Raw genomic sequence first — 17,662 nt, 5'->3', positions numbered from 1 at the left:
AGGGGGTGCATTTGCAGGCACATCGTCCTCACGTCTCTCCGCTCCACCTCAGTGCACCCTTGGGACCCCAGGCTGCTCAGACTGCGGGGATTTGACAACGGCATATATCACCGAGGCCCGAGGCGAAAAAATACCCATTGCTTTCCTTTTACTTTCTTTTTCAGCTTCATTCTGATGGTATGTTGCACTAGAATTTATTTCCAAAGTTCGGTTTGGTTTAGGTGTACAGCAAGCTGATTCAACTACACATATAAAATATCTATTGTTTTTCGGCTTCCTTTTCCATATAAGTTATTGCAGAATGTTGAGTAGAGGTCCTGGTGTTGTACACTAGTCCTTGTGGTGTGCGTGTTTTATTTATGTATGTGTATAGGTATTTTACTGTGTATGTGTTCATGTGAACCGCACAACTTACATCTCCTACCCCAGTTACTTTTTGGTAACCCTATGTTTATTCTGAAAGTCGGAGAGTCTGTTTCTGTTTAGTGAACTAGTTCAGTTGTATGTATGTTTCCATTCCTCCTATAAGTGATATTATATGCTATGGGTCCTCCTCTGTCTGACTGACTTCACTCAGTGTTTGGGCATCCCAGGTCTATCCATGTTGCTTCTGATGGCATTATTTCATTCCTTTTCGTGGCTGAGTAACAGTCCGTTGTAAACACGTACGACCTCCTCTCCATGTATTCAGCACTCGGTGGGCTACTTGTTTTTGTGTCCTTGAATTTGTAAATAGTGCCGCAATGAACGTTGGGGTGCTTGTGTCTTTTTGAATTATGGATTTTCCTGAATAACGCCCAGGTGTGGGACTGCAGATGTATAGCATCACTCTCTCTTTAGTTCTCTAAGAACTGGGATACAGTGCTGTCTAGTGGCAGTTACCAATGTACAGTTCCACTTACCGAGGGGGAAGGTTCCCTTTTCTCCACACTCCTTCCCCATCGATTGTTTGTGGACTTTTAGATGCTGGCCATACTGCCTGCTGCGAGATGATGCCGCTTTATAATTTTGATATGCATTTCTCGAATAAGCAGCCATTTTCCAGTTCCTGTAGTGGTCGGGGTTTGTTTTTTTAAACAGCGTGAGTAAACATTCCCGTTTGAAATTTGGCGCCTTGAAAGTCTGTGTTTCGATTTTTTTTTCGGTTAGCTAACCCAGGTCATTTTTGAGGACACGTGTCATTAAAAGCCCCACAGGCTTTGTGAATATTAGGTTCCCTGAAGCACTGGTTGTAAACTTGTTGTTACCGAAAATGTCCACAAGGCGGCAGCATTTCTTCGTGCCCACCTCTGTTTACTCAGCAACCAAAAGCTTTAGGAAGAGTCATCTACCTGGGCTGTGAATTAGTGGGGAAGGTGCCAGAGGCAACACCGAAGGGCTTGTGTGTCACTACTTCTTTGCCCTTCAGCCTCACCCATCTCCTGAGACAAATGGCAACCCCTGCACAATGGCCCTGAGTGTGTGCTGTGTTTCATCACTAGGGTGACTCCCAGTAGGGAAGCTGGAAGCCCCCCGCCTGCAGGACACGTGCAGGTGACTTCTCTAATCTCCTCTAGCCCAGAAGGTCCACTGTTGTTTGGGTGCCCTCGGTTTCATTTAGGTGTAGGAGGGCCAACGTGGATCTGGAGCTTGTTGTCCCCTCCCACAGGGAACGGACAAGACAGGTGCAAGGGGGGCCCCATTTGGGAGCACACCCTCCTGTGCTCCCTCATCCCCAGCACAGTCCAGCCTTGGGACTGAAGTCTGCTCATGCTTCAGGTATGTGATACCAGCCCAGGTCCCTGAGGCCAGAGGGGAATAGGGCAGACATTTCTTTGCTATTCTTGTTTATTTTCATGGTATGTTGGAGTATAGTTGATTTACAATGTTGTTTTGTTTTCAGGTATACAGCAACCTGATTCACTTATTGATATTCATGTATCTATTCTATTTCAAATTCTTTTCCCATATAGGTTATTGCAGAACGTTGAACAGAGTTCCCTGTGCTTTATAGGAGGTCCATGTTGATTATCCATCAAATATATATATATATATATATATACACACACACACACATAAATATGCTTGTGTGTATATGAAGCCCGACCTCCTAATTTATCCTTTGCCCCCACTTTTCCTTTTTGGTAGCCCTACGTTCGTTTTCCAAGTGTGTAAGTGTGTTCCTGTTTTGTAAATGAGTTCATGTGCATCTGTTGTTCAATCCTAGGTGTAAGTGATACATGCTATTTGTCTTCCTCTGTCTGACTCACTCCACTTACTGTATGAGCATCCCAGGTCCATGCATGTTGCTGCCAATAGGATTATTACATTGTTGTTTATGGCTGAGTAAATAGTCCATTGTATATACGTACCACATTGTCTGTATCCAGTCATCTGTCGGTGGACATTTTGGTTGTTTCTGTGTCCTGGCTGTTGGAACTATAACCGTGGCGTGCCTGGTTCATCTCCAATTATGGGTTTCTCCAGATATATGCCCAGGATTGCTCCTGGGGCCGGGCTCCTTTTAGGTTGGTTAGGAACTTCGATAGTGTACTTTATGGTGGCTTTTACCAATGTACATTCCCACGAAAATGTAGGAGGGCTCCACTTTTTTGGTCCTCGAATTTCAATGTGGACCGTGAGGGCTTGTCTCAGTGGTCCTTTGGGCAGGCGTCTGTTTATGCTCTCAGGACAGATACCTGCAGTGCAGCCGTGTCCCAGAGATCAGCTGGCTGGATACACACTGACAGTTGCTGGCGAGGGGGCCACTTGTGAGGAATGACTGGTGTCTCTTTCTCCAGAAAAACATCTCGGGGGCCTACGAGGTCAGCAAGAAGTCTCCCAAGTCTGTTGTGAAGGTGATCAAGATCTCAGCCCCGGCCAAGGATGCTGTCTATAACTATAGTATCCAGACCCTGAACTCTACAGAGCTTGCAAAGAAGGAGCTGTATCGAGAGATGGCCAAGGTGAGTTACGGCCCAGGGAGGGGAGCAGCCAGCCACGCACCTCCACCCGAGGCGTGAACCCTCTAGACACGCAGTTGAGCCCAGAGGCCCCCAGCGCCTATCCAGGTGGGCGTGGCTGTGAATGGCCGCAGGTTCTTGGCTCTCAGTGGCCCTTCATTGCTGCCTAGGAAAGGCAGCCTAACCCCGGTGAGGAAAGCCTGGGCTTAGGCTTCCTTCCAGCCCTGACTGCTTCAGAAAAGGGCTCTGTCAAAGGGGACGGGGATGTGGCCCTCACTGGTCTGCTACCTGGCTCTGGTAACCAGCATGCACCCCACACCGCCAGGAGCCAGCATCCTGCCCCCAAGACTGGCAGCCGGTCAGCCCCACCGAGGTCCGCTGTCAGCCCATCCATCTACGTCTGCTCATGTTTCCAGGAGCCGAGGAAGAGACTCACGTACTCCCAGACCTACCTGTCAGCCACAGTGGAGCCTCAGGATTCCGAGGAGGAGAAGAGAGAAGCCGAGAGGAAGTCCCGCGACGCCTGGCTCACACCCAACGGGTTCCAAGTGACCGGTCTTCACAGCACGGGCAGGACACATCACCTGGGGCTGCCACCCCTCGGCGCCATCACAGAGGTGGGTGGCGGGAGTGGGTCTCTGGTGGGCGTGTGCAGGGGCCTCCCCCTGACCCGCGGCCCCGCGATGCAGGAGTGGAGGGAGCGAGCGCTGTTTGCTAACGTGCTGGAGCCAGTGCTGGACCGAGAAAGCTGGGGCTGGGACCGGCGCCACCAGGACTTCGATCTGTACACGCGGCCACCGCCGTTCTTGGAGCTGCCGCCCCCTCCCGCGCCGAAGCCCGGGACAGGTAACCGTGGGCGGCCCCTGTTCAGTGGCTGTGTTTTAGCAGCCACACTCCGGGTCTGAGAAATCAGGATTCGGCGGGGGCCTGGCGTCAGAGCGCAGGCTGGGCTGGAACTTCTGGTTCCAGCTGGATTCATCACTTGCTGTGTGACGGGGGGCAGGTCCCGCCACTGCTCTGGGCTTGGTTTCTATGAAAGGGAGGCGTTGTTGGAAGGTAGGGCTAAGGGCTTTCAGGCTTCACACTGTGTTACCCATGACCAGCCTCGGGAGGCTCTGGGCGCTGCTGGGCCCTTCCAGCTCCCAGACACGGCCAGTTGTCATCCGTGGGGGAGGGTGGGAGCCTGGCCACACCAACCCCTCCAAGTCCTCTTCATCCCATTTGTGAAGAGGGACCAGAAATCATTTATAGGTAGAGAACGGAATCTGTGAATTAACAGAACCAGGATCTTCAGGGAGAAAGAGAGGTGACTTGATGTGGCCACAGACCCCTTGCCCAGAAAGCTAGGCTGGATAAATGGTGGAGCGCTTTCCCTCCCTGACTCCTAAGGGCCGCTGGTAACAGCTCCGTGAAACCGGAGGACGTGGTGACAAGCTGCTGAAACTGGCCTCTCCCCTCCTGTGGACTGTGCCACCTCCCTTCAGTAGAGGCCCCAGGCTCTGGGGCTGCAGGCAGGGTCCCAGGCTCAGGGTCACTGCTGTGGTCCAGCCCAGGGACACCAGGCTCGCTGCTCCAGCTCTTCCCAGCCCCAGTTCCCAGGGCACACGGCTGAAGACACATGGGTGAGAACAGCTCCCCACAGCAGGGGACAAAGAGAACCTGCTGCAGACAGGCCTCCCCCTTCCTGAGGACTCCAAGCAGACTGCTGTCCTGGCACCAGGTGAGAAGCCATGACCTCTCCATCCACGCCAGCAAAGAAGCTGGGCTGTCATCGGGAAGATGAGCTGTCACCACGCCGGTGGCAGGCCTAGCCCCGCCCCCTGAGCCAGCCCAGCTCCCAGGTGGATGACGCCTCCTCCTCGCAGGAGCAAAGCCTGGCCGCCTCAAGGCAATGCCTGTGATGGACAGACCACCAGGAGCCGCGCAGAGCAGGAAGCCTGCCAGGTAAGCACACCAGGATAGGGTGTAGAGGCCCGTTTGCGCCGCCGGAAGAAGCTGCTTGTCCTTGTCAAGTGCCAGCTGGGAGCAGCTCCTGCTGTCAGGCAGCAGCAACCTTACCTGCGAAGGACCAAAACCCACCCGGCACTGTGGCCCGGGGAACCTGCCCCCCTGCTCCTGGAGCCCGCTCCTCTCTCACACGAGGACAAAGGGCCCTGGAAGCCACCACCAGAGGGTGGCTCTGCGGAAACAGGTGACCAGTGCAGAAGACACTAGAAGGGGAAACGCAAACTGTCCTCTTCTGTTAAACGGTTCCTGTCTTAAGTGTGTGCCTTTGGCTCCTAGCTTAAAGAATGACAGACACGCGGTTTTCAAGCTGTTTCTTGGAGAACGTGTGGTCTGGCAGAAATGGCCACCCTGCTGCGACCCGTCCCTACCACCCCAGACCAGCTTCCACCCCGAAGCCTCCCGGTCAGGCGAGTCTCAGCAGCTCCGCACTCTCCCCGCGTCCGCTCAGAGCCCGGGATCGTGTCAGGCAGCAGTGCCCACGGGGGCCTGGAGAAATTGTCCGTCAGAGAACTGGGAGACATGGCCAACTTGTAATAAAGCAAGTTCTCTACCTTCTGGAAGGCGTGTGTCGAGTGGACAGCAGCAGGGACGCTGTCCCCCTGCTTCAGGATGTCCAGTCCAGAGGGTGGGCACAGACGTAGGCTCGCTTCTCTAGGACCTGCTGGGACACTTTCTTGATCAGTTCATCGAGATTTTCCGGAGAATCTGGGAGGGAAAGAGGAAGAGTAGGTGATCTTTGGAAAAAAATGTTCCAGCAATTCTTGTTATCACGAAGTCAGCCCTCCGGTGTGAAGGAGCCCTGAAGGTGGCTGGCAGCCCGTCCCCAGGAAGTGATTCTGGGCTGCCTCCTGGCGACCCCACCTGCTGGAAGAGAAGCCATTTCGTCATCCCCACCGCATGCGGTGACAGCCGCGTCAGCACGGTGGGTGTGGGGCGCCAGTGCTCAGAGTTGCATGGAGTCCTGCGCTCCTCCCTCCGCAGGTCAGCTGGGTACAGGGGTCCCCCCAAGAGGCTCTCGCCTCGCTGGCTCTGTGTGCTCCTGCTGGCAGGCCTCCGTCAGGTCGCCTGGCATCAGGTCCCACCCCCCATTCTCCCCCAACCTGAGCCGCCCACTTACACTTGTCCAGCTGAGACAGAGTGAAGAGATTCTGGTAGTAAGCTTCCGTGCAGAAGATGCTGGCCAACAGAACCTGCCGGAACCCAAGTCAGAGTCAGAAAGGATGACTGCTGAGGACCCTGGGATGTCTGGGCCTTAGGGCCGCCCCTGCCTGGAGCCTGACCTCTGAAAGAACTCAGTCTGTCAGCCAAAGTGGGCAGCTTGACCAGGGTCAGGTGGCGTGGCTCAGAAGCCATGGCAGCCCTGTCCCCAGGGCAAGTGACTCAACCCCTCTGAGCCTCAGTTTCCTCCTTGGCAGGAGAACGTCTCAGTCCCCGCAGCCACGGTGCACGTCAAGACTGAGGGTATGCACACAGCAGGTGCTCAGACTGCACCCACCCTGCTAGCAGACAGGGTGAGGGTGCTGGGTCTCGGATTCTGACACTCACTCCCCCTCCCCGCCCCCAGGCAGGAAGGTGAAAGGCAGTGGCCCTGTGTCCTGAACAGCACAGACCCGCCCATGGGAGCTGAGAGCACCAGCTATGGCCACGGACACAACTTGGCAACCCCACCCATCTCTGGGTCAGCTGGCATGGACCCCGTGCTCACCCCCGATCCCCGGGACACAGCCCTGGACACGCCCAGCCCCTCCCTTTCCCACTACCCAGCCTCATTAAAGTGCAGCAGGATGACCCCTGCAGGGAGGCTGCCTGTGCGGGCGGGAGGGGCGGGCCCACCTCATGGTCGTGGTTCTGGAGCCCCACGCGGACAGAGCGGCTGGCCCGCGACAGCACGGCCGTCATCCCGTACAGGTTGATGAGGATGTTGGCCACTCGCTTCAAGACCAACTGCTCCTCCACGATGGTCTGGGAACAGAGGGCAGGGTGGAGACTTGCCACCTGGACACAACTGCGACACGCTCTCCCAGGCCCACCTCTGTTCATCTCTGAGCCTCGCTCTGTGCCCTGGGGGAGCAGGGCTGACACTGCCTTCCCTTGGGGTTTTCCCTTAGCTCTGTCCAGATCTGGGCAGGAGTCAAGACAAGATCATGTCCCAGAAGCCTGGCTGAGACCACCGGCCAGCGCTTATTATCACCTTTGGATGCAAGAGACACAGATCAGGTCCTAAGAGTAAAGGTCCAGGTGGGGCTGCCCCTCCCGGCTCCAGGGAGCCTCTGGTCACCTAGAAGGTGCCCACCCAGCAGGGGCTCCCCCCACACTCCCTAGCTAGCTGAGTGGTCCCCAGGGCAGGCAGCCACAGCCAGCCCTGCTTCCCCAGCCCTCCATGGTGACCAAAATTTCTAGGCCTGGTCCCCAAGGCAGACACTTGTCAAAATGTCATCCCACAGATGCTGGCCCGCCTCCCTGCCCCCGGGTACCTTGCCAAAGCGAAGCAGCAGGGTCTCCACAGTGCGGCTGAAGTAGTGCACATTCTGCTCGAGCTTGTGGGCGCTGTCCTGGGGGGCCGGGGGGAGGATTCCGCTCAGCACCGCCCTCCCGTGGTGCCCAGGCCCTGCTGCCAGGCTTGGCTGTTCTCCACCGTGACAGGGTGGAGAAGGCATCTGGTGACCCTTGGACTGCCTGGTCCTCCCCAGCGCCCCCAGCCACGCCCCCTCTGGGAAGGGGATACCCCTGGCTGGACCCACTCACCGCCATGCTGGGGTGCACGGCTCCGAGCTTCCCTGTCAGCCCAAGGTCCACAGTTCGGCCCAGGGAGTCCCGAACTCTCTGGCCGACAGTCTCCATGATGGTGGCCACATTGCCCTGTTTAAGCTGCCTGCAGAGAGCCCAGGCCCTGTAAGCTGAGGCCCCGCCTCTGTGCCAGCAGCTCTAGGGAACCCAGGCAAAAGCTCCTATGCAAAGCCAGAGGGGCCAACCCAGGATCTGGCCAGTCCGTCAGGGAGCAGCCGTCTCCTCTACAGCCGGAGGGGACACCCGGGTCACACCTGCTTCCGTCATTTGCCGGCAGGGACTACTCACTGTTCTGGCCCCAGGATGGGGGTCAGGAGAGGAAACTAGTCTTGTGTTGGCCTTGGAGCTGGCACCTACTCACGGATCACCTCTCCCTGCCCCGGTTCTAGACGGGAGCTGCAGGGGAGAAGGGCACGGCCCTGGCGGCTTCCCAGGCAGCTGGCCCTGCCCTCCAGCCAGCCTGTGAGTCAACTGAGCCCTGCAAGGCTGCACGCCTGGTCCACGGATGAGGCAGCGTCCTTCACTGGCTGCCCTGGGACAGGCCTCTGCTGGGCAGGGTGGACCCGAGGGGCAGACGGTGGACGCGGTACCTACTTGACCCTTGCAGTCAGGATGCGGCCGGCATGCTGCAGGCCTGTCAGGGCGACGTACATCCGGAGAATCTCGTTGGTTCCCTGTGGCCAACATTATCCAGGTCAAAGACTGCCCACGTCAGGGCAGCCCTAGGAGTGCCGCATGTGTGACTGGCTGGCCATGCTGCTTCCCGCTCCCTCTTTGGAAGCAGCTGGGAGCAGGGCTGTGACCGGGGCCCAGGGCAACATGCAGGCTACTGCTTCTCCGGGAGACGTTGGGGCTCACCAGATGGCATCAGCCTCCCTGTGGGACCTACCCCATCCCGTGACCAACTGTACATGAGTCATTCCTTTTCCCAAGCTTCCGATTTTCCTTCTTTTAAGCAGAGAAACAGCCCCCTTAAACGAAGTGAAGGACACTAATACCCAGGACACAAGTCCTCAGTGGACCCACTACTAGCTCAGGCCAGGCCAGGCCAGGCTCCTCGGGAAGCAGCTGGGAGCAGCCGGCCGCACTGCAGTGCCAGGTGCCAACACCCCGGGGGCTACCTCTTCCCTGCTGCCGCCCCCGGGCACCACCCCCACCGGGAGCCACGTGACCTCGGGGACGCAGACCAGGGGGCTTGTGCCCGTCGTGCACAGTGGTGCTGAGAGTCAGAGGCTGAGGCACACCGCCAGGGCGCGCCACAGACGGAGACTCCGTGGGGGCGGAAGTGGTGGCAGGGAGCATCCAGGCTGACCCAGGCCCGTCCGGGGCAGAGTCTCGGCTTCACGCTGAGGGCCCTGCACCCCTCAGAGCCCCTGAACCCGTGCTGACCACCCCACCAGCCACGGAGGACCGCACTCGCCCAGGCCAAGGGGAGGGGCCTTGGGAGAGGCAGGCCTGGGGCAGCAGGGTCCTGCCGTGGGACCTGCCCCCGGGGCCTCGGGCTGGCCACGCCCTGTCTGTCCACTAAGGGAGAGGACACGGAACACCAGCAGCCAATGCGGTCTTCCCCCTGGAGGGGCGGCCCCCCGGGCGCCCAGCCTCGCACTGGTCCAAGGCTCTGCCTCCACACACCTGTGTCCGGCCTGAAGTCCTGCCCAGCCTCCCTCCACGGCCGCTGGCCACACCGCTGCAACCTACGCCCTGGGCAGGCTTGGGGCATTTCCAGGGACGCGAACGCAAGCAAGCCATTCTCTGCTCCAAACTTCGTTACCGCTTCTCGGCCCTCCCAGTCAGATCCAAATGGGCTTCAGGGCTGGCTACTGTCCGGCCCTCCCGCCCAGCCCCACCAAATACCCCAGCCCCGCCGAGCAGGACCAGCCGCTCTCCCTCCCTTTACCTGGTGCCAGCAGGTAAGGTCCCGTCAGGACCTGGTACACTCCACTCCCCTGCCCTCTCTGCCCCCAAGGCCAAGTGTGCTGCTTCCTGAGACCCCAGCCCCTCACCACACAGGTGTTCTGGAGTCGTCCTCTATCAGCCAGGCTGCACGACCAGACCAGTAGCGCCCCAAAGGCAACTCTGGGGTCCCAATGCCCTTTCCTCCCTGCTCCCAGCCTGTGAACCCCCAACGTGAACCCCCAACACCAGAGTCACCGGGGAATGCCCTCGGGGTGACCCTGCCAGCTGTCTCATCACCTGGAATGGGCACTGGAGGCTGCACCCCGGCCTCCCAGGCAGAGACCTGCGGGCGGTTGAGCAAGAGGACGCACCAGCCAGCCTGGGCTCTGCGGCCTGGTGCCAGGACCATGAGGCTCTGGGGTCCAGAGCAGAGCGGAGTGGGGCCGAGAGCTCAGCGGGCGGCGCACTCACCTCGAAGATGAGCAGGATGCGACTGTCGCGGAGGATGCGCTCGTACGGATAGTCCCTCATGTAGCCCGAGCCCCCGAGGACCTGCAGCGCCTCGCTCACGCACTGCCAGGCGGCCTCGGAGCTGAACACCTGCCGCGGACCCGGGGCGAGGTCAGCACGGGGCCGTCAGCACCGAAGCTCCCTCAGGAGGAGGACCCTCTGCCTCGGGGCCGGGTGGCTGCGGACGGGGTGGGAGGCTCCACGCCAACTGGGCTTTGGGAGGAGACGACCCAGGTAGGAGCCCTGACTGTCACGTCTCGCTGGTGGCCAAAAAATGACCCCCCTCCCCAAAACAAGACAGAAGCACAGGGAACTCTGTGCTATTTACCTCAACTAGATGTTTCATAAAAGGAAGTTTTGATACCAAAATGTAGGAAGACCACAGACTCAGGACAACACAGTCCTTCCCAAGGAAGCCCAGCTGCTTTGTTAGGAAGACAGAAGTTACAATACACAGGCTGTATTCTCTTCTTCTGCTGTGATCACCATCAGCTGGTGACAACCTGGCACAAAGCATGCTGGGAGCCACTGGCCTCTCGTAAGCTGGACCCTGTCCTGTGCTGCTGCTCCTACGCTACTCTGCTCTCCCCGGCTGCATCCCAGGGGTGCCTGGCATGGCAGGTACCTCGTAAATACCTCAGCAGTGACCAACTAAGGAGGAAGATGGTAGGCGCGCTGTGTGCGGGGTTACCTTCACCATGGCGGCCTCGATGGAGCAGTCTGGGAGGCCCGGCTGGTCCAGCATCCCCGCCGTGAGGTAGGCCATGCTTTCCATCACGTACGCCTTCTGAGCCATCAGGGCAAACTTCTCCTGGAGCATTCGGGAAAATCAAGAGAGAATCTGCCTGTACTGAGACCCAAACCTGCCAAGCAGCCCAAGCCCAGTGCCCGAGAGCACCGAGGCCTGGCACTCGTAAAAAGGGCATGTGCTCATCTCCCCGCATCACCGCCTAGGAGCCGGCAGTACAGACCCCAAAGCACGCTTTCAATGCGCACGAGGTAGAGCCAGCCCGTGCGGTGCTCTCGACCCTCCGTACCTGAATCAGTCCAAACTCGCTGAGGTTCCTGTTGAACTGTTTCCTTGTGCAGGCGTACTCGGCGGTCATTTCTAAGGAGGAGCAGGGTTAGCAAAGGACAACTTGCCGGCTGTCCTATGATTTCCCCAGTCTACCGTCACCACCCTTCTAACAGGCAGGACCTACGAGAAGCGGGTCTGCTGAGACCAACACCCTGAAAGTGAGAGCCCTGCCTTCCAACACCTCCAGGTTCAGGAGCGCCTGTCCCCTCTGAGTGGCACCCAGGGTGGGGGATGGAGCAGGACCAGGGGCCAGTCAGACACGTCTGGACCCAACTCTCGCTCTTACCAGCCAAGCCTGGGCCACGTGGCCTCCCCACCCTCATCAACACTACTGACCTCAGAGACACGGCGAAGGCCACGGGATGCCCTGCACAGAGAAGCAGGCCCACACCCGGTACACATGTCCATCTGGCAGCAGGAGGGTGGCCCGTGGCTTCTGAACCAGCCCTGCAGGCGCCCACGTGCCCACGGCGGCCCGCCTCCCTGCAGCCAGCGCTCTCCCAACACTCCCCACGGACATCCACGCGTAACCCACCCTCACGGTGGGCTCGCAGGGTAGACAGACTCCCACATTCCCCCATTTCTGGGCCCTGCAATCTCAGGGGCTCTACATCCTTTGGGGACAGACTGACCACAAGAGCGAAGCCCTTGCACTGAGGCGTTTTCCAGACAAGGAAGCAGAGTCCAGATGGGCTCAAGGCCTTGGGGGAAGCTTAGCAGAGGGAGACGAGCCCTGAGCTTGCAGTCGGATGGGGGGGTGTGGTCTCGGGCAAATCACTCCCCCACTCTGAGCGTCCGTCCCTTTGTCTATAAACGAACTCTGCCCTCAAGTCCGAGCAGCTTCCTGAGCACCCAGTGGGGAGCCAGCCCCGGGTACGCCCGCGCTACAGCCAGGGCCCTGTGTGTCCCTGTGGTCCCTCCCACAAAGCAAAGACGGCAGTGACATTCCGTGCCCCCCAAAACCCCTATCAGGCTGTTTTAACTTCACTGGCAAAGGGAAGTCTAGGGTTCAGTGATCATAACAGAAGAAAGGGACAATCCAAAGGCTGAGGAACCAGGGTCCCCAACCTGACCCCACGGCTCACCCACTGCACAGTCATCCACAGAGAACCAGTACTCAGGCTTTTTGGTGACCAGCTCACATTCAGGTGTTCGCTCAGCAGCCCTGTTCTCAGCGGGCAGAGCAGCCACCCCTCTCTACCTCCACCAGAAGGCCCCCCGCCTCCCCCATCCTGTGCGTGTTGAAACCTCAACACTAGCCCTTCAGGGGCAGCCTCAGTGCACCCTTCAGTCTAAATCGAAGCCCTGATCCTAGACTTGGAAAGGACTGGCTGTCAGTGGCCTGGCTCAGCGCTGGCCCGCCCACCCAGGGACGTGGCAGAGCCCCTGGGCTGGGAAAGGCAGGGGCACCAGGGGCAAGTCTGCCACAAAGGGCTGCTGTCCCTGACTTACGTACCGATCAGTTTCTTGAGCATCCCGGCCACGGCACTGCCCATGCTGAACCGGCCGCTGTTGAGGATGTTCATGGCCACCTGCAGAGAGAGGAGGGCTCAGCGCGGGTCACTCCCTCGGTGTCCAGCTGGGAAAGCTGAGGGCCCTAGAGGGCTGAAGGGGACAGACCGCAACAGTGCTTGTCTGCTTTTACCAGAAGCTTTCTTGAAGACAAAAGGCAGCATCCGGATGGAGTTAATCATCCTGCCAACCTCCCTGGGCCGGGAGGGAACACCGTCCCAACGCCTCAAAACCAGGCGATCTGTCACTGAGATGCTCTCACAGACATCCCTGAAGGCGCCCCCCCCCAAAAAAAAAGGAATGGGACACCCTTATTCCAAAGGAAGTGCCCACTTCCCTCAGCCTCAGGGGAAGGGAGCAGAAACTAAGACTGGCTGGGGACCCACTGCCAACTCCTCACTTTCCCAGCAACAGTTCGGCGTCAGGGTCCTCCTTTCACAGATGAAGAGCCAGAGGCTCTGTCCACAGACAGAGCAAGCAGCTGCCTGACGTGCAGGCCCGTGCACCCTGCACTGAGCCAGCCCCTGTCACGGACGTGACGCGCCCCCCACCCAGTGCCTACAGTAATGACCCTAGCCAAGCACTTCTGTCAGCCTCACACCTCTCTTCCGACCCCAACTTTCTGCCTAAAGCCGATGGCAAGCACACACACTGCTTCCCAAGTACCAGACTACCCGGGTTTGGGGAGGCACCCCCTTACAGACCTAAAGGGACCTAGAGACCACAGCCACCCAGGCAGCAGGGGAGGAGGGGCATCCCAGGCACACGGCGGACGTGTGGCCACCAGCACCAGGCTCCTAGAGGATGCTGTGACCTGCCCACCTCTGCTCAAGCCTGTGAGGCCCAAGGAGGAGGCCTCAAGGCAGGGCTGGGGTCTGGGGGCAGCAAGCAGCCTGGGACCCAGCGTCACACGTGGCACTGCTTGTACGGACGGCTCGCCTGCGTGACTGGGATTAACCAAACGTGCCTCTGAATTTGAATTTACGACTACTTGCTAAATAACCTGAATGGAGACTCTCAAAACAGATGCTGTGGGGCTGGGGAGACTGGGAACACCTGCTCCGGCCCCTGGGCAGGCAGCACCGGTCCTGACAGGCGAGCCCGAGGCGGGTGGGCAACGTGGTGGGCACGGCCAGAAGCTGGGGCTCGGCCAGGTCACAGTGCAGTGTGACCTGCTGTGCCTCCCGCTCGGGCCTGGGACGTGTAACGTCAGACTCCCTGTGTCTCAGGACACGGAGGGGGGACACCGGTCCTGCTCAACCTGCCAGGACTGCAAGCAGGAACTGAACCCCCACCTTTGGTCCCTTATTCCAGACTGGTTCTTAAAGGCCAGCTCGCAGTTGCATGAACAAACTTACGTCACAGCCCCTTCGTGGTTGATTCTCAGCTTCACTTACAAGAACAAGAGGAGGAGAGGACTGGACACCAGGCCCCAGTCCCCAGGAGGATGGTCCTGGCAGGCTCGGCCTTACCTGAAAGGGCTCATGAGCCTTGGTGTTCCCTCCTGCCCAGACCTGATTCTGCTGCGTGGTCACCTTCCTACCGCAGAGCAGTCCCCTCCCACAACTGCACTCCAGGTACGAGACACGGCCGTCCCCGCAGCCCCCGTCGCTGACCGCCGCTGCACCCCGACGAACCTCCTACTTGACCACACGTGGCATCGGCATTCCCCGAGCCTGCGGTCATCCTACCCGCCATCTCTGGGATCACCCTAGCGTGTCATGCTTTTCAGTGTTGAGGCTGACTGGCAGGCAATCCCACTCTTCACAAGATAGGACTTTAGAAATCTGTTTTTCTTTTGCATACTAAAACCATCACTTCTCACCTAACAACGATAGAAAAAAATTTTTAATGCAGAGTTGGGAAGGACTGGGCAAAGACCTCACACACAGTCCAACCATCCAGCAGGCAACATGGACCAAGAACTTAAAAATGACCATGCCCTCTGACCCAGAAACTTGACTGATATTTAAACTCAGGAGGTAATGAGAGAAGTGTGCAAGATATGTATAAGGATACATGCCATGCAATGCAGTCCCGAGTGGGGAAGAAAGGAAACTGCGCTAAATGCTCGATCCTGGAGACCCAGGGACAGTGAATGTGGTGTCACCACATGAAGAAATGCTGTGTGGTTCTGAACCTCAGCAAATCACATTCCCTAGCATGAAAAGACTATGAGGGCTTGTTGATAAGTGAAAAATACCAGCTATCACCTCTTACACACACACACACACACACACACACACACACACACACACACACACACACGCAGAAATATTTCAGCAATGTAAACTATTTAAAAAGATCTAGAAAGACAAGCACCAAAAGTGTGAACAGTGGAGACAGCAGAAGCAAGAACTACCATCCTGCAGCCTGTGGAACAAAAACCACATTCACAGAAAGACAAGATGAAAAGGCAGAGGACTGTGTACCAGATGAAGGAACAAGATAAAACCTCAGAAAAACAACTAAATGAAGTGGAGACAGGCAACCTTCCAGAAAAAGAATTCAGAATAATGATAGTGAAGATGATCCAGGACCTCGGAAAAACAATGGAGGCAAAGATCGAGAAGATGCAAGAAACGTTTAACAAAGACCTAGAAGAATTAAAGAACAAACAGAGATGAACAATACAATAACTGAAATGAAAACTACACTAGAAGGAATCAATAGCAGAATAAATGAGGCAGAAGAACGGATAAGCGACCTGGAAGACAGAATGGTGGGATTCACTGCTGCAAAACAGAATAAAGAAAAAAGAATGAAAAGAAATGGAGACAGCCTAAGAGACCTCTGGGACAACATTAAACACAACAACATTCGCATTATAAGGGTCCCAGAAGGAGAAGAGGGAGAGAAAGGACCAGAGAAAATACTTGAAGAGATTACAGTCGAAAACTTCCCTGACATGGGAAAGGAAATAGTCACCCAAGTCCAGGAAGCACAGAGGGTCCCATACAGGATAAACCCAAGGAGAAACATGCCGAGACACATTGTAATGAAATTGGCAAAAATTAAAGACAAAAATTACTGAAAGCAGCAAGGGAAAAATGACAAATAACATACAAGGGAACTCCCATAAGGTTAACAGCTGATTTCTCAGCAGAAACTCTACAAGCCAGAAGGGAGTTGGCATGACATATTTAAAGTGATAGAAGAACCTACAACCAAGATTACTCTACCCGGCAAGGATCTCATTCAGATTCGAGGGAGAAATCAAAAGCTTTACAGACAAGCAAAAGCTCAGAGAATTCAGCACCACCAAACCAGCTCTACAACAAACGCTAAAGGAACTTCTCTAAGTGGGAAACACAAGAGAAGAAAAGGACCTACAAAAACAAACCCGTAACAACTAAGAAAATGGTCATAGGAACATACATATCGACAATTACCTTAAACGTGAATGGATTAAATGTTCCAACCAAAAGACACAGGCTCGCTGAATGGATACAAAAACAAGATGCATATATATGCTGTCTACAAGGGACCCACTTCAGACCTAGGGACACATACAGACTGAAAGTGAGGGAATGGAAAAAGATATTCCATGCAAATGGAAATCAAAACAAAGCTGGAGTAGCAATACTCGTATCAGATAAAATAGACTTTAGAATGAAGAATGTTAGAAGAGAAAAGAAAGGACACTACATAATGATCAAGGGATCAATCCAAGAAGATATAACAGTTATAAATATATATGCACCCAACATAGGAGCACCTCAATACATAAGGCAACTGCTAACAGCTATAAAAGAGGAAATTGACAGTAACACAATAATAGTGGGGGACTTTAACACCTAACTTACACCAATGGACAGATCATCCAGACAGAAAATTAATACGGAAACACAAGCTTTAAGTGACACAACAGACCAGAGAGATTTAATTGATATTTATAGGACATTCATTCAAAAACAGCAGATTACACTTCCTTCTCAAGTGCACACGGAACATTGTCCAAGATAGATCACATCTTGGGTGACAAATCAAGCCTCAGTAAATTTAAGAAAATTGAAGTCGTATCAAGCGTGTTTTCTGACCACAACGCTATGACATTAGAAATGAATTACAGGGAATAAAACGTAAAAAACACAAACACATGGAGGCTAAACAATACATTACTAAATAACCAAGAGATCACTGAAGAAATCAAAGAGGAAATCAAAAATACCTAGAGACAAATGACAATGAAAACACAACAATCCAAAACCTATGGGATGCAGCAAAAGCAGTTCTAAGAGGGAAGTTTATAGCAATACAATCCTACCTCAAGAAACAACAAACATCTCAAATAAACAATCTAACCTTACACCTAAAGGAACTAGAAAAAGAAGAACAAACAAAACCCAAAGTTAGTAGAAGGAAAGAAATCATGAAGATCAGAGCAGAGGGCTTCCCTGGTGGCGCAGTGGTTGAGAGTCCGCCTGCCTATGCAGGGGACACAGGTTCGTGCCCCGGTCTGGGAAGATCCCACATGCCACGGAGCAGCTGGGCCCGTGATCCATGGCCGCTGAGCCTGCACGTCCGGAGCCTGTGCTCCACAATGGGAGAGGCCACAACAGTGAGAGGCCTGCGTATCGCAAAAAAAAAAAAAAAAAAAAAGATCAGAGCAGAAATAAATGAATTAGAAACAAAGAAAACAATTGCAAAGATCAATAAAAGTAAAAGCTGGTTCTTTGAGAAGATAAACAAAATTGATAAACCTTTAGCCAGACTCATCAAGAAAAAGAGGGAGAGGACTCAGATCAATAAAATTAGAAATGAAAAAGGAGAAGTTATAACAGACACCGCAGAAATACAAAGCATCCTAAGAGACTACTACAAGCAACTCTATGCCAATAAAATGGACAACCTGGAAGAAATGGACAAATTCTTAGAAAGGTATAACCTTCCAAGACTGAACCAGGAAGAAATAAAAAAATATGAACAG

The 17,662-nt window shown here is 55.4% G+C and overlaps 2 protein-coding genes across 2 annotated transcripts in view; one reads left to right on the top strand and one right to left on the bottom strand.

The window, feature by feature from the left end:
- The window catches only part of CFAP92 (cilia and flagella associated protein 92 (putative)), a 278,953-nt gene extending 273,470 nt beyond the window's left edge, over window positions 1–5,483 (top strand). Inside the window, exons 12-18 of the mRNA XM_060111509.1 lie at window positions 2,781–2,945; window positions 3,359–3,559; window positions 3,632–3,788; window positions 4,588–4,662; window positions 4,808–4,886; window positions 4,985–5,133; window positions 5,287–5,483. Coding sequence (XP_059967492.1) covers window positions 2,781–2,945; window positions 3,359–3,559; window positions 3,632–3,788; window positions 4,588–4,662; window positions 4,808–4,886; window positions 4,985–5,133; window positions 5,287–5,483 — 1,023 coding nt within the window. The remainder of the gene's footprint in view (window positions 1–2,780; window positions 2,946–3,358; window positions 3,560–3,631; window positions 3,789–4,587; window positions 4,663–4,807; window positions 4,887–4,984; window positions 5,134–5,286) is intronic.
- Window positions 5,254–17,662, bottom strand: part of ACAD9 (acyl-CoA dehydrogenase family member 9) — a 65,163-nt gene continuing 52,754 nt past the window's right edge. The window contains exons 9-18 of the mRNA XM_060110843.1: window positions 12,677–12,752; window positions 11,180–11,250; window positions 10,834–10,953; window positions 10,104–10,232; window positions 8,331–8,410; window positions 7,695–7,821; window positions 7,424–7,501; window positions 6,783–6,911; window positions 6,067–6,139; window positions 5,254–5,654 (exon numbers count right to left, since the gene is read on the bottom strand). Coding sequence (XP_059966826.1) covers window positions 5,554–5,654; window positions 6,067–6,139; window positions 6,783–6,911; window positions 7,424–7,501; window positions 7,695–7,821; window positions 8,331–8,410; window positions 10,104–10,232; window positions 10,834–10,953; window positions 11,180–11,250; window positions 12,677–12,752 — 984 coding nt within the window. The 3' untranslated portion in view covers window positions 5,254–5,553. The remainder of the gene's footprint in view (window positions 5,655–6,066; window positions 6,140–6,782; window positions 6,912–7,423; window positions 7,502–7,694; window positions 7,822–8,330; window positions 8,411–10,103; window positions 10,233–10,833; window positions 10,954–11,179; window positions 11,251–12,676; window positions 12,753–17,662) is intronic.

The sequence above is a fragment of the Mesoplodon densirostris genome, chromosome 10 (assembly GCF_025265405.1).
Source record: "Mesoplodon densirostris isolate mMesDen1 chromosome 10, mMesDen1 primary haplotype, whole genome shotgun sequence".
In the NCBI taxonomy this organism is placed as follows: domain Eukaryota; kingdom Metazoa; phylum Chordata; class Mammalia; order Artiodactyla; family Ziphiidae; genus Mesoplodon; species Mesoplodon densirostris.
Note: the sequence above shows the minus strand (reverse complement) of the source record. Positions and strands in the feature narration are given on the sequence as shown.